The 13251-nt window shown below is 36.9% G+C and overlaps 1 protein-coding gene across 1 annotated transcript in view; it reads right to left on the bottom strand.

Annotated features, from left to right (window-relative positions):
• Positions 1 to 2632: 2632 nt before the first annotated feature.
• The window catches only part of LOC130679906 (abnormal spindle-like microcephaly-associated protein homolog), a 24344-nt gene continuing 13725 nt past the window's right edge, over positions 2633 to 13251 (bottom strand). The window contains exons 5-11 of the mRNA XM_057489506.1: positions 12852 to 12955; positions 11437 to 11665; positions 10796 to 10988; positions 10497 to 10651; positions 8851 to 9027; positions 7795 to 7964; positions 2633 to 2856 (exon numbers count right to left, since the gene is read on the bottom strand). Coding sequence (XP_057345489.1) covers positions 2754 to 2856; positions 7795 to 7964; positions 8851 to 9027; positions 10497 to 10651; positions 10796 to 10988; positions 11437 to 11665; positions 12852 to 12955 — 1131 coding nt within the window. The 3' untranslated portion in view covers positions 2633 to 2753. The remainder of the gene's footprint in view (positions 2857 to 7794; positions 7965 to 8850; positions 9028 to 10496; positions 10652 to 10795; positions 10989 to 11436; positions 11666 to 12851; positions 12956 to 13251) is intronic.

Genomic DNA, 13251 nt, shown 5'->3' with positions numbered 1-13251 from the left:
GAGACGGTGAATGGGAACGAGTCTCCCCTAAGATGGCCTGGGTCTGACGGGAAGCAGCAGCTGCTGCCTGTCCAGGAGTCAGCGCTTCCTTGAGGGCAAGTAGGCAAATGGCAATGGAACCCAGATTACTTCAAAGACAAAGTAACAGAAGGAAGACACTGAGAAACATCGTGAGCCTGCATGTCTACTACATGCTGAGGGTAGATACGAAGTTGTTGGACTTTTACTGTGCCTCCAGATCACCACACAGACAGCAGGAGGAGTTATATCAAATATTCAGTATCCAGCAGGTATGAACCCTAATGATGCCTTGACAAAGCAAGGGCAGTTTAGATCAAATTTCTTATTGCTCTCATTCATATTATAATTTTTTCTTAAAAGTCCACTATTACAAATATAAAAGTTATCTGTAGTAATAATGTAGTATTTTTCATAGAATAAAATTCTACTGAGAGTCTGAAGTAGGCTTCTATAAAGCTTTTTCATAAAAAGGGGTCTACAGTTTCCATGGGCTCCTGAAGCTACTTTAGGTAGTCCTCCATAAGAACTTCTTGAAAAAATCAGGTTTTGGAATATTTCCTTCTTCCTTTAAACAGGTTGGATATTTTAACACATATCCTCAAATACAGATTTTAAATATTCCTCTGCATTATTTTTACCTAGCATAAAGACATCACAAGCAAGTTATTTTCATTGGAATTCTCCCTTTTTGTTGAAAGCAACTACAGATTATCACTTTCTTTACACCAAGAATCAAATGATTGGTTAACAATGTAAATATTAAAAGTAAGCCAATTGGCAGCTACTATCAACAAACAATCAAAAAGATAGTTTCTTAATCAGTACAGATTTTTAAATGTGCTATGCTTTTATTGCTACAAACAAAATTAGAAGTTATAAAGATAATGAACCTGGAAAAATTCAACAATTTTGAATATAGAATGTGCAATGTAAATTTCTTCTTCTCAAGCATGAAGCCAGATATGGTATGAATAACATGCTGCATTAGGGGTCTATAGATAAAAATTTCCAAGGATGTAAAAGTTTGGATTTTATTTGCAAAAATCAAAATTATGTAACATTATATATTTATACATTTGGAAGTAAACTAAAAATGACACTGTGTGGTCATAGTGACATCTGCTGGCAATCTGGATTAATCACAGTAAACGGGTTAATGTGAAACACCTACAATAAAATTAGATCAGTTAATACATTTATATTCCTTCTTTAATATAATGTAATATCTCTGTAGAAAATAGCTATTTCTAAAGCAGAAGGCTTCATTACCTTTCAACCAGTCCTTCCAACCACCAACACACACTCATAACACAGATACACAAGCCTTAGGATCCTGATATGGGCAAGTCACATAAATTTAGGAGGCATGTTCTTTATACAGAAATAGGGTCTTAGTTAAAATTTTGAAATTCTTAGTCCGAGTTTCAACAAAAGAAAAACTTGTAACTTCTGGAAATCATCTTCTTATGTATATAACTTCATAGAAATATCCCTTGTGCAAATAGTAATTGGTTGTAACATCTTAGAGGAAATTAATACCAATAACATCTCATGTTGGTTGATTATATCCAGGCATTATAATTCACCAAAGTAAACAGAATACCAATAACATCTCATGTTGGTTGATTATATCCAGGCATTATAATTCACCAAAATAAACAGATTGTTGATACTAAAATTTTGTTAAACAATAGAGAAGAATAAAGCATTCAGGAGAGACCAGAGAGTAAAAAAAAAAAAAACCCATGATGTTCAGAAAATACTGAGTGCCAAGAGTCCTAATATTTTATTGAAAGAACAGCAGAAAAAAAAAAAAGGAAATACCAAACATTCTCCATTCCCCAGAGTTAGTTTCAACATACTTTTAATACACCAAAATGATATTTATAGCTGTCCTAACCAAATCCCAGGACATTTGACTAATTAGGTTTAATCCTTATCCTAACAAATTAGTCAGTTCAGTACTTAAATGGTCTCTCCATTTCTACCTACTACTGATTTATTTCAAAGTTAAAAACTTTGGCGCCCTCTGTACACAAGCCGACTGTCAGACCCTATCAGACTGCAAACTGCCATGGGAGTCAGGCTTCCGCGGGCGGCCCTAGAACCACACTTGTTTAGTACTGGCAATGGTGGCCCAGAACTAAAGAAGGTATCAAGTTATGTCTCAATACCTCACACTTTCAGGTCTGTGAGATGTGACTAGGTAACAACTCTATCATAAGCAAGACCATGCCTTCCCAGTCCCAGTCATAACCCCAATCAGTCCAAAGTCAAGATTGCTTGTCTCTCTGCAGCCAGCCAAGGAAACAAATGGGATGTTGTTTCTGGCATATGTGGGATTATTTATCCTTGTCTCTCTTTTAAGTAACTTGGCAGAATCTTAAATTTCCAAATTTTATTTTAGAAAAATAGCTCAATTTATCTATAAGACAGCAGTAATAAGCAACTCCTCCCTTTAGGAATATGATTATATTCAAACTAATAAGATATTTTAAGATACATGAATAACAATGTTATAATCATTTTATGACCCATTTGTTACATGCACAAAACCATTAAATAATAAAAGATACAAGGAATATAAAAACAGGTAACATTATATTTACACTTTTAATTTTAATACAAAGTCAGATTTTAGAAGTTGTACAAAGAAAGCTAAAAACAGTTTACATACTCATGATTAGTTTTAATATTGATTTTTACTATACATACTGAGAATGCTTACATTGCTAATAAGGAATGCCAAGTGTATCCATCACCATTTGAATAGCTTGCAGGGGATTTGTGATTTCTTCCATGTCATCTCTTCTTAAAACCCAGGCTGGTTTAAGTCTGAAAGGGATAAAAATCTTGCATTAATTAAGTTCTTCTCCTAAGGTCACCTTCACTTTCTTAAAGTGTAGCGACGTCTGAACACATCATTTCCCTTATAACTCTCTCCAACAGATGGGAGGGCTTCCTATTACTGCCATCACTTGCCACTTTTCAAACTATTCATCCCTGTCTTTTCTGAAAGGTGACCAGTTCCTCTGAAGCTCATGCTGTTTAGCCCCTCCACTGCCTTTTGATCACCGATCAAATACCCGCTTGGTTCTTGGTCTTCTGCCACTATCCTCAGTCACTTCAACACCCAGAAGCCAACAACTCACCTGCCAATGTGTGCCCCGTTTCCTCCCGTTCTGCAGTCACATAACAGACTGTCACCATCAGGAGTGCCCCCAACTGACAGCCCATTGTGACACTCCCATTCTCCAGCCACCACTGGTGATCGATTCATGGCCTTTAATACATCCACTACATGCATTTCCCCACCCCAGTGAGATCTCCAGTGCACCTGAACTCCACACGTGTCCCCATCCACCAGAATGTCCCTCTCACTTCCCTCCTTGTGCATCTTAGGTCCATTAATATGGACACTTTGCAAATGCCACTGACTCAATTGTCTCTCTTTCACATGGGATTCAACCAAAGTTCAGTCTGGATTCCAAACGGAATCCGAGCACCTGTCTTCTCCATTCCTCTAAGGCTGGACACTGCTAAAGAAAAATCAGAGTCAGGCTGACAGATTTGATGCCGATGATTGCAGATCTGAATGGGTACTTGAAATTGCCAATATGCCTCCTTCTCCTTTCCCAGATGACTACTGTATTCCTTTCTTCTCTTCAGGGGTCCCCTCCACACCCTTCCTGATCTGCTTCTGAGCTAGTGCTTATAATCTCATACTTCAGTGAAAAAACAGTATCCATCGGAGGGGAGCTCATACACCTTTCTCACATAAACCCCATTAATATATGCATTTTCTTATTTTTCTTTCCTGTTAAAAATCCAAATATCTATTAATTGGAGAGTGGTCAAGGTGTGGTATACCCATACAATGGGATAGTGCTCTGTGATAAAAGGGAGTGGAGTCCTAATCCATGCATCCACTTGGATGAACCTCAAAGCATTAAGCTAAGTAAGCTACACATCGTATGACTCCATTAATGTGACGACATAGAAGAGGCACATCCAAAGGTGCTGAAGTGAGATCAGTAGCTGCCAGAATCCAGCAAAGGGGCACAAGGGGCTTGCCACAACAGAAGTGCCTCGTCTCAGTGGTAGTCATTTTACAGCTGCATATGGCTGTCTTAACTTATTGAATCACATACCTATTTATATACTCTTGGCAAATTTTCCATCAGAAAACCTGATTACATCAAAAGAAAAAATTAATCTACTCATTCATATTAATAACAGCTTTTATAATATAGCATTAAGATTTGTCAGGACCTTTTTTTTTTTTTTGAGGGCATCTCTCATATTTATTGATCAAATGGTTGTTAACAACAATAAAATTCTGTATAGGGGAGTCAATGCTCAATGCACAATCATTAATCCACCCCAAGCCTAATTTTCGTCAGTCTCCAATCTTCTGATGCATAACGAACAAGTTCTTACATGGAGAACAAATTCTTACATAGTGAATAAGTTACATGGTGAACAGTACAAGGGCAGTCATCACAGAAACTTTCAGTTTTGCTCATGCATTATGAACTATAAACAGTCAGTTCAAATATGAATACTCATTTGGTTTTTATACTTGATTTATATGTGGATACCACATTTCTCCCTTTATTATTATTATTTTTAATAAAATGCTGAAGTGGTAGGTAGATACAAGATAAAGGTAGAAAACATAGTTTAGTGTTGTAAGAGAGCAAATGTAGATGATCAGGTGTGTGCCTGTAGACTATGTGTTAATCCAAGCTAGACAAGGGCAATAAAACATCCACATATGCAGAAGATTTCTCTCAGAACAGGGGGGGTGAGGTTCTAAGCCTCACCTCTGTTGATCCCCAATTTCTCACCTGATGACCCCCTGCGACTGTGCCTGTCTTAGGTTGTTCTTCCCTTGAGGAATCTTACCCGTCTCTGGCTAACCAGTCATCTTCCGGTTGCCAGGACCTTTAATAAAAATCATACATAGAATGGTCCCCATTAATAAGTTAGACTACACAGGTAGACTACGTTGTACTGTGAAATATGCATGCATAAACCAATTTATAACTATTATATAGTTTATGAGTAATTATTATAAAGCTAACTGCTGTGCGACCCAGGTCAAGAAAAAGTACACTGTCAACACCAGGATTTATACTGGGTAGAGAACTGCTGGAGTCATAGGAAGGAAAGATGGAGGCAGCGAAGAAGGGAGGAAATTAATCAAGAGTTAACTTAGTTCATCAAAATTGATTCAATCTTTTAATAAGGTGATAAGGAAAATAAGGTAAAATCAGAAAATGTTAATCATTTTTAAATGAAATTTTATTGCCTGAGCAAAATGTAAAATCATAGCTGGAGTTTTGTTATAAATTTTGGACCATAAATGATCTCATGAATAGTAACAAATTTATACCTTAAATCAGTATTATAATTCTAATTTATATTTAATAAGAAGTATTGCTAGAGTTTTCTACAATAGAAGACTAATTTTTGTCATACAAAAATTTATCAAATATTATAGAGGTGAATTTTACTGTTATGTAAATTATCTCTCAAGAAACCTGACTTTAAAAGCTATGTAATAGCAAGGTAATTACTATGTAAGTTTCCAAATACTGACTCTAAACTCCTGTGTTTTTATCAACTGGAGCCAGAATAGTTTGTAGCCTGGCATGGTCTGTGGGCCATTCTTAACAGTAGCACATAACTCAGGTTTGCTTTTTGACAAGAATCCAATTTACATGGTCTTGTGCACTAGGAGATACACAATGCTTGCTGGCTTTATCTTTCTGCGATACCTAGATTTGTCAGTAGATTAGATTATTGTCATCCACATAAATTCAATTCATCTGACGCTTTTATCAGCTATGTATGATCCTGGCCTAGAGCAGGGCTCTTATTTCATTAGGAGCTACAGAAGGGTGATAGCTTCATATTCCATCTGCACTTATTAAACAGAACTTTTCTATAGAGAACTTCTCTGCATCAGCCATTTGGAGACCCTAACATACAGCATGCGTAAGTCAGGACATACTTTATTCCTTCCTTGCATCCAGATTAAGCATCATGGGCTGTTTCTCTAGCATCGTTCAAGGCAGTCAACGCCTCTTTTCTTGGCTATCATTGTAAATCGTGAATTGTTTCCATGGTGTCCCACTGGTCTTTCCGGCCTCATTAATCCGTATGTGCCACATCGCTGCCGCCATCCCACCAAAGCCAACAGGCGTATTTCACCCCCACCTCACATCTCAGCGGCACTGCGCAGCTGGCGATGACTGACTTCCTATCTATCTGATCAGCGTTTCTTTCTTGGCTAGCTCTTTCTCTGATTGACTTCTGGGGAAATTGGGGTTATCTTGAGATTCAGTTTGGGGCTTTGTTTTCTATGTATTCTCTCTCTTGAAGTAAGGGCATTCATTTCCATGTCTTTAAGGGCTATGATTCCCAAATCTGGTGATTCCCTAGTTTACGTCTCTAGACAGACTCTTCTCTTCAGAAGCACAGCCCTGATTTTCTAATGGCTTGTTTGTATTTCCCTCTTATTTCTGTCACAGGCATCTCAGCCTTCTCTAAAATAAAACCCACTATTCAACACCCCTTCCCACGCTCCCTGAACCTATCCTTTCCTCAACTCTTGCTTTTACTTCTCATAAGTATATCCAAGACAATTTCCAGCGCTCTTTCAGCAGGTCCTTTCAGTTATTCTCCATCCAGCAGCCATCGTAGCCTTTACTACGTATTCATGGGTTTGCTGTCATGCCCCTGAGCTATGTAGCTCCCTGCTGTCCAGTAACCATAGTTCCTCACCTTGCATGTAGGATGCAGCTCCATATGCCTTCATAGTGGTAGACGTTCCATTTTGGTTAACCACGTAGCATGACACCATTTTTTTCTAAACTTCTAAACTTAATGTCTTAAACTAGATTAGCCACTATTGCCTCTACAGGTCTGTTGTAGGCTGAACGCCCCCTGCAAAAGATACATCCACATCCTCATTCCCAGAACCTGTGAATGTGACCTTATTTGGAAAAGGGGTCTTTGCAGACATACTTAACTAAAGGAACTTGAGATCGGAGCATTCTCTATTATCTGGGACTGGCCACATATCCAATGTGTCTGTACAAGAGATAGAGGAGGGAAGAGGCCACATGATGATGGTGGAGGAGAGTGGAGTCGCACAGCAACAGGGACACCTCCAGCCACGAGAACACAAACAGCCGAGGATTCCACCCTAGAGCCCTGGGGTGAGGCCCTGCTGACATGGTGACTGAGCCTCTGGTCTCACTGACTCTAACTGTGAGAGAATAAGGTACTATTCTTCAAGGCCACTGAGTCTGTGGCCATTTCTCCCAGCAGTTACAGGAAACTAACACAAGGCCTCAGAAAGAAGTTCTCTATGAGGAGACTTCCAAGTACCGGGATGACTCTGGAAGAGCTGGAGGGGAACATTTCAGACGGGAGGGATTGTTGGCAGCTCTCAAACAGTGTAATTGTTCTACACACAGAAAAAAAATTGATTTTGGCAGTTTGTAAAAAGCTAATTATTAGCCTTAACTATTTGATACAAAGAATTTATTAAGTAACTACTAAATACCTAAAGCTACAATGTTCTTACTTCATTATGTACTGAGATCGTCTCCTGTGGATTCACCAAAGATTCCATCCTTGTTCTTTGGTGTTTCTCCATTGAGAAGCACAGTCTCTTGCTTATAGTAGGTACTTGATGAGGGTTTGCTGAATGAATGAATGAACAGTGACAGGAAACCACAGAGAACGTTTATTGCTTACCGTGAAACTCTTTTGGTTCTCACAGGAGTTTCTGGAATAGAGGGAACGCTCATAGAAGAATCTGTCCTTTGTTTGTAAAGCAGTCTTGCAGTATTCATTTTGTAGTTACGAGCTATAAGTTTATAAATACTGTAAATACGGTCAACAACTTTAGGCCTACTTTGAACAACCTAAAAACAAAAGTGTACATTTATTAGGACCAATAAGAATTAAAGGTTGTATCTCTCATATGCTAGCAAACCAACTAAATAAAAGGTATGCAGTAAACTTATGAGCTTTTAACAATCATAAGCCAAGTGCTCCAAGTTTACCAGCTATATGGGTTTAAATTACAAACTAACTTGTAAGACAGAATTAAAGAAGGCAAATACTAAAAAATTGTACACTCAACTCCATACTGAATAAAAAGGTGAATTTAAGTGATATACTAAAATATCCAGTTACCAAGTCTTGTGGATTTTTCCCTCCACCGAGTTTGCTGTTACCCACTTGTCTGCCTGGTATAACCCCAGGTCAACGTTGATTATAATACCTCTATGCATCTACACTGACCTTTCTTAGAAGTCTTCCAAATCCACACATGCTCTCCCAAATCTATTATTCAGTCAGCAGCCAGAATGATGGTAAAATTTAAATTGGAATATCCTCACTGTCCTCAGGATAAAGGCCACAGCCCTATCACAGCCTGTGGTCACCCCAGGTTGACTGTGACCGGACAGAATGATTCAGAGTCTCATCACCAAAGAGCTGAAGTTCTACAGATGGTTACGATAGCAGGATGAGGAGTCATATCCATCTTCTTTTCTACCTCACTAGGATAACATGTTACCTCCCTCATGTAAATGCGCCATGCTTACTCATATGGTTGAAATGAGTTCTATTTTTAGATTTCAGTTTCTTTAATACATAAGACATAACTCATACACTGGCACAAAAAAGCAGGTTTGAAAACATACAAAATCCTACTTGTGATAATTACTGAAGGAAAAATACAGACATCTTAGAGCCAAGAGTCTGTACAACAGCCTCAGAGAAAGGAAACTGATGAATACTTACAGACGCTCGGTTTGTTGCCTTCAGTAAAACAGCTAACAAACAACATGTTTTAGTGAAAATGCTTCTGCCCTTGTCTGCAATTTTGTCACCAGGTTTTTCTCGGTACATTTGCACAAGATCCAATAATGTATCTACACAATTTTCTACATCATAAACTGCTGAGGTAGTTTTCTCATGCTTGAAGAAAACAGAATGAAATTAGAAGTTACAATAAACACTTATACTCTCAGAAACATCCTAATGGAAAAGAAAGCTTAGAGTCAAACTTTTGGACCATCTGCAGAAAGTGCAAACACTTTCATGAAATGACATTTTTATATTAATGACATTTTTATATTACTATCATTTCTGGGGCCAAGTTATATGCATACCTGCATTTTAAATTTTTTCTTCCCAACGTACTTCAAAGTTCCACAAAGAATGCACAAAATCTAAAATCTCTGACCAGTCAAAAGTAAATAAAAACAAGCTTAAAGCTAAGGTCAATTTAGTGAGAACCTCTCAGGGAAAAAGTAATTTACCTGTGATAGTTAATCATAGGGTAAAATCAATGTAAAGGCAAGATCTGTTCATTACCCCCGTTACATGCTTGACAGGAAGGTGAGCTTGCTTTAAAATAAAATAAATTTGATACTAACAAGTCTAGATATATTTTTCATGCCTCAGTTACCTAACTATATCCTTAGTTCATATGAGGAAATTTGCATAGTAATAAATAATGTTAATGATGCTAAGATACAAATAAGGACAAAGCAATATTAACAGTTAACATTTATTTGGAACTTCTATGTGTCAAACAAATTATGTATATTGACTGGTTTAATCCTTACACTGACATTGTGAGCTAGATACTATTACTACACCCATTTTGTTGGTAAAGTGAGGCACAGGGAGGCTAAGCAACAGTAGTGAGCTGCAGAGCTTGGATCCAGGCATCTGGCGCCAGAGTCTGAGTTCTTGAACACTATTTCTCAGTAAGAAAAGTACAAAGGGCTCTAAGTTGTGACTAAGAGGTTGTAGGGGAAGATACCCCTATCATTTCAATACCTTTAACTGCATGCATCATAGTTAAAGCAGATATCAGTTACCAACCAAAGCCAAAAGACTGAAATTCTAACAGAGTATTACAGGGTGGCTCGGGTGGAACAACATCTCTGTCATGTCTGGAGATGTGACTGTAAGAGGCCATCTGGCTGTGATGCAGTACAGTGCGTGAGAACACCACCCTGAGGCACGGGCAGAAATGCATCCAGGCAGCTCTACCACTTACTGCCTTCTCAGTTCTTAGGCAAGGAACTTGACTTCTGTAAGGGTTATTACTGCTCTGTAAAGTAGGAATAATATGAACTATCTTAGAGGATTATCGTAAGGGCTCAATTAAATGATGCATAAAAAACACTAGCACACAGTAAGTACCCAATGTTAGTAATCTTTGTTATTAAAATGGCAAAAGAAAAAACTATAAAACATTAGTGTTTCTATGTATAGTTATGTTAACAGATTAAACACTGTTTCACCCTTAGACTCTTGCACATTAATGAATTTTACTTGGAGAGCTAAATTCTAGTGATGAGCAAGCATAAAGATGATTTTCTGGGTCAGAATCCTCAACCAATGAAAATTTCCTTATTAAAGTGAAAAAATACCTTAGCAACATTAAGCAAGACTTGTTCAGCATAGCTGATGATTTCCATACAAGGGACACTACGATTACAACTTCGGATCAAAATAAATATCTTAGAAATAGCTTCACTCTGGGCCATGTTCTCACAACAAAGTGGAGACAATCTGCTGACTACCTCTGAAAGGGAAAGAGAACAACAGATAGATTCAGAGCAGCAAGATAAAATCTTAGCTAAAATTCTATGATAACATTTTTGTACACTCAAAGGTAAAAAAGCATTTCTAACTTTATAAAAAATACTGTTAAAACAGACTAACTAACCCAGGTGCTTTAAAGCCTGAAGAATAGCAGAAAGGTGCTTGTAAGTCAAAAGACAGTGGAGCGCAAGAGCGGTTCTTTGGTACAGCTTATCTTCTTCTCGAATCTCCCTATTAACAAGTTGAAGACTTAGTCGTATAGCTTTAATTTTCGTACAGTCACTTCTCTTCCTCCAAAAATATCCTCTCCATAATGCCTTAGAGATAAAACATAGTACTTTTAAGATTATAATCCATGATGTTTTGAACTTATATCTACATCTAATTCCACAAAGTAAATATTTTCAGTAAACTTATATGATGTGATCAGATACTTTACAACTTAAACCTCAATTCAGGTTCTAATAAATAGCAAAATCAATTCATCTAAGAAGAAATATGTATAATATTCCTGTATATAAACCGAAGGATCATTCACAGACCAAAGATGTCTAAATCTATTCAAAATGCCTTCATCTTGCAATCGTAAACTTCCTCTAGGGAATCTGAAAATAGAGGGCTTAGCAATGAAATAGTATTTATGAGTTATTCTGTGGGCTAATCTTAGCTTTTTAAAATGTATGTGACTATGTTTTTAAAATGTTAGCTATCACATAGGTGAACTGCAAACTAGTCTTAATTTAAAATCAGAATATTTTCAATTACCTGAATTTTAGTGACCCCATTATTAATTTTTTCCTGTTTCTTACAGAGGAGAAAGTGTCGTACTGCTTTCTGTATTACTGATGCAGCCTTATTTTGCTGGTTCATACATTCTTTAACTTCATGATGGATTTTTATGATGCTACATTTCTGAATAAACCTCTTTTGCTGCAGTCTTGCTCGAAACCATCTCTGTATAAAACACAATTTTTTTTTACTTTGGATTTTCAAAAATGCATACATGTATATCATACATACATAAATGAAATAAGTAGCATATTATACTGAAATATCTTTCAACTCTCCCCAGTAGCATTACTTCTCCCTTCTACATGAGGCAAATCCTTCCAGTCCACATGGAGTGTGTATGTGTATGTGTGGAATTTAACCCTGTACACCACCACCTTAATTTCACAATTTCTATCAAGTTTCATTCTGCAACTTGTTTTTCTTTTTTCTTTTTACTAAGGTATCACTGATGGACACTCTTATGAAGGTTTCATAAGAAAAACAATGTGGTTACTACATTCACCCTTATTATCAAGTCCTCCCCATACCCCATTGCAATCACTGCCCATCAGTGTAGTAAGATGCCACAGAGTCCCTGTTTGTCTTCTCTGTGCTACACTGTCTTCCCTGTGACCCCACACACACCATGTGCACTAATCATGATACCCCACAATCCCCTTCTCCCCACCCCCCCCTTTGGTAACCACTGGTCCCTTCTTGGGGTCTGTGAATCTGCTGCAATTTTGTTCCTTCAGTTTTGCTTCGTTGTTATACTCCACAAATGAGGGAAATCATTTGGTATTTTTCATTCTCTGCCTGACTTATTTCACTGAGCATAATACCTATAATACCCTCTAGCTCCATCCATGTTGTTGCAAATGGTAGGATTTGTTTATTTCTTATGGCTGAATAGTAAGTTTTTCAATATTTTATACGTAAATATATGCTAACATATAGAAACAGGATTCTTATCCAGAATAAAGAACATCTATAAATCATTAGAAAAAAGAACATATGACAGAAAAATGGACAAAGTATATTTAAAAAAGAAAACACACATTAAGAAAGCATACAATACACAGATAAGAATTTTAATAAGCAACATATATGACATTTTTTTTAGAATTGTTAGCAAAGGACACACAAAACAAAAATGAGATATAATTTGCTACTCATCAAAATGGCAAAAATCAGAGTCTTCTGATGCCATGTGTTGGTAAAAATGTAGAGAAAAAGGGACCTTTAGATATACCATTGGAAGTGTAAATGAGTACAATTCAGAGAATTCACAGCCTTATTGCTGTGCCATAAAACATCAATCCATTTATAATCCATCAGACCATCCTAGAAGTTATATGGCAAAAAGGCTGAGTATTAAATGACTTTAGCATAAGGTAAATTGAAATCATGCCGTGTGACGTTTATACGCCCTTTGAATTCTCAGAGCAGACAGGTGATAAAACGCAGCTGCTGTGAAGTGCAAAAGCCTAATTCTGGTTCTCTGCTCCACAATCTAAAGGAGAAAAAATATTAGTAACCAAATATTTGACTCTTTAAGGCATTCAGTCAATGATTATTTTTGTATATCCTCAATACCAAGTTATATAAATTAGTAGTAATAAATACATTTTTAATTATTAAAATTATTTATATTGTAACTCAGAGAGATTATAATCATTTACTGTACAATATTTCCAGTTGTAGTCCATAATGTAGGGTACAGAAAGCAAAACTATATTTTGGGCCCTTTACTAAAGAATAGTAGCCTTTAGAGGAACTGAACAGACAGTTCTCCAAAAAAGAAATACA

Source organism: Manis pentadactyla, chromosome 12 (genome assembly GCF_030020395.1).
Source record: "Manis pentadactyla isolate mManPen7 chromosome 12, mManPen7.hap1, whole genome shotgun sequence".
Taxonomy (NCBI): Eukaryota; Metazoa; Chordata; class Mammalia; order Pholidota; family Manidae; genus Manis; species Manis pentadactyla.
Note: the sequence above shows the minus strand (reverse complement) of the source record. Positions and strands in the feature narration are given on the sequence as shown.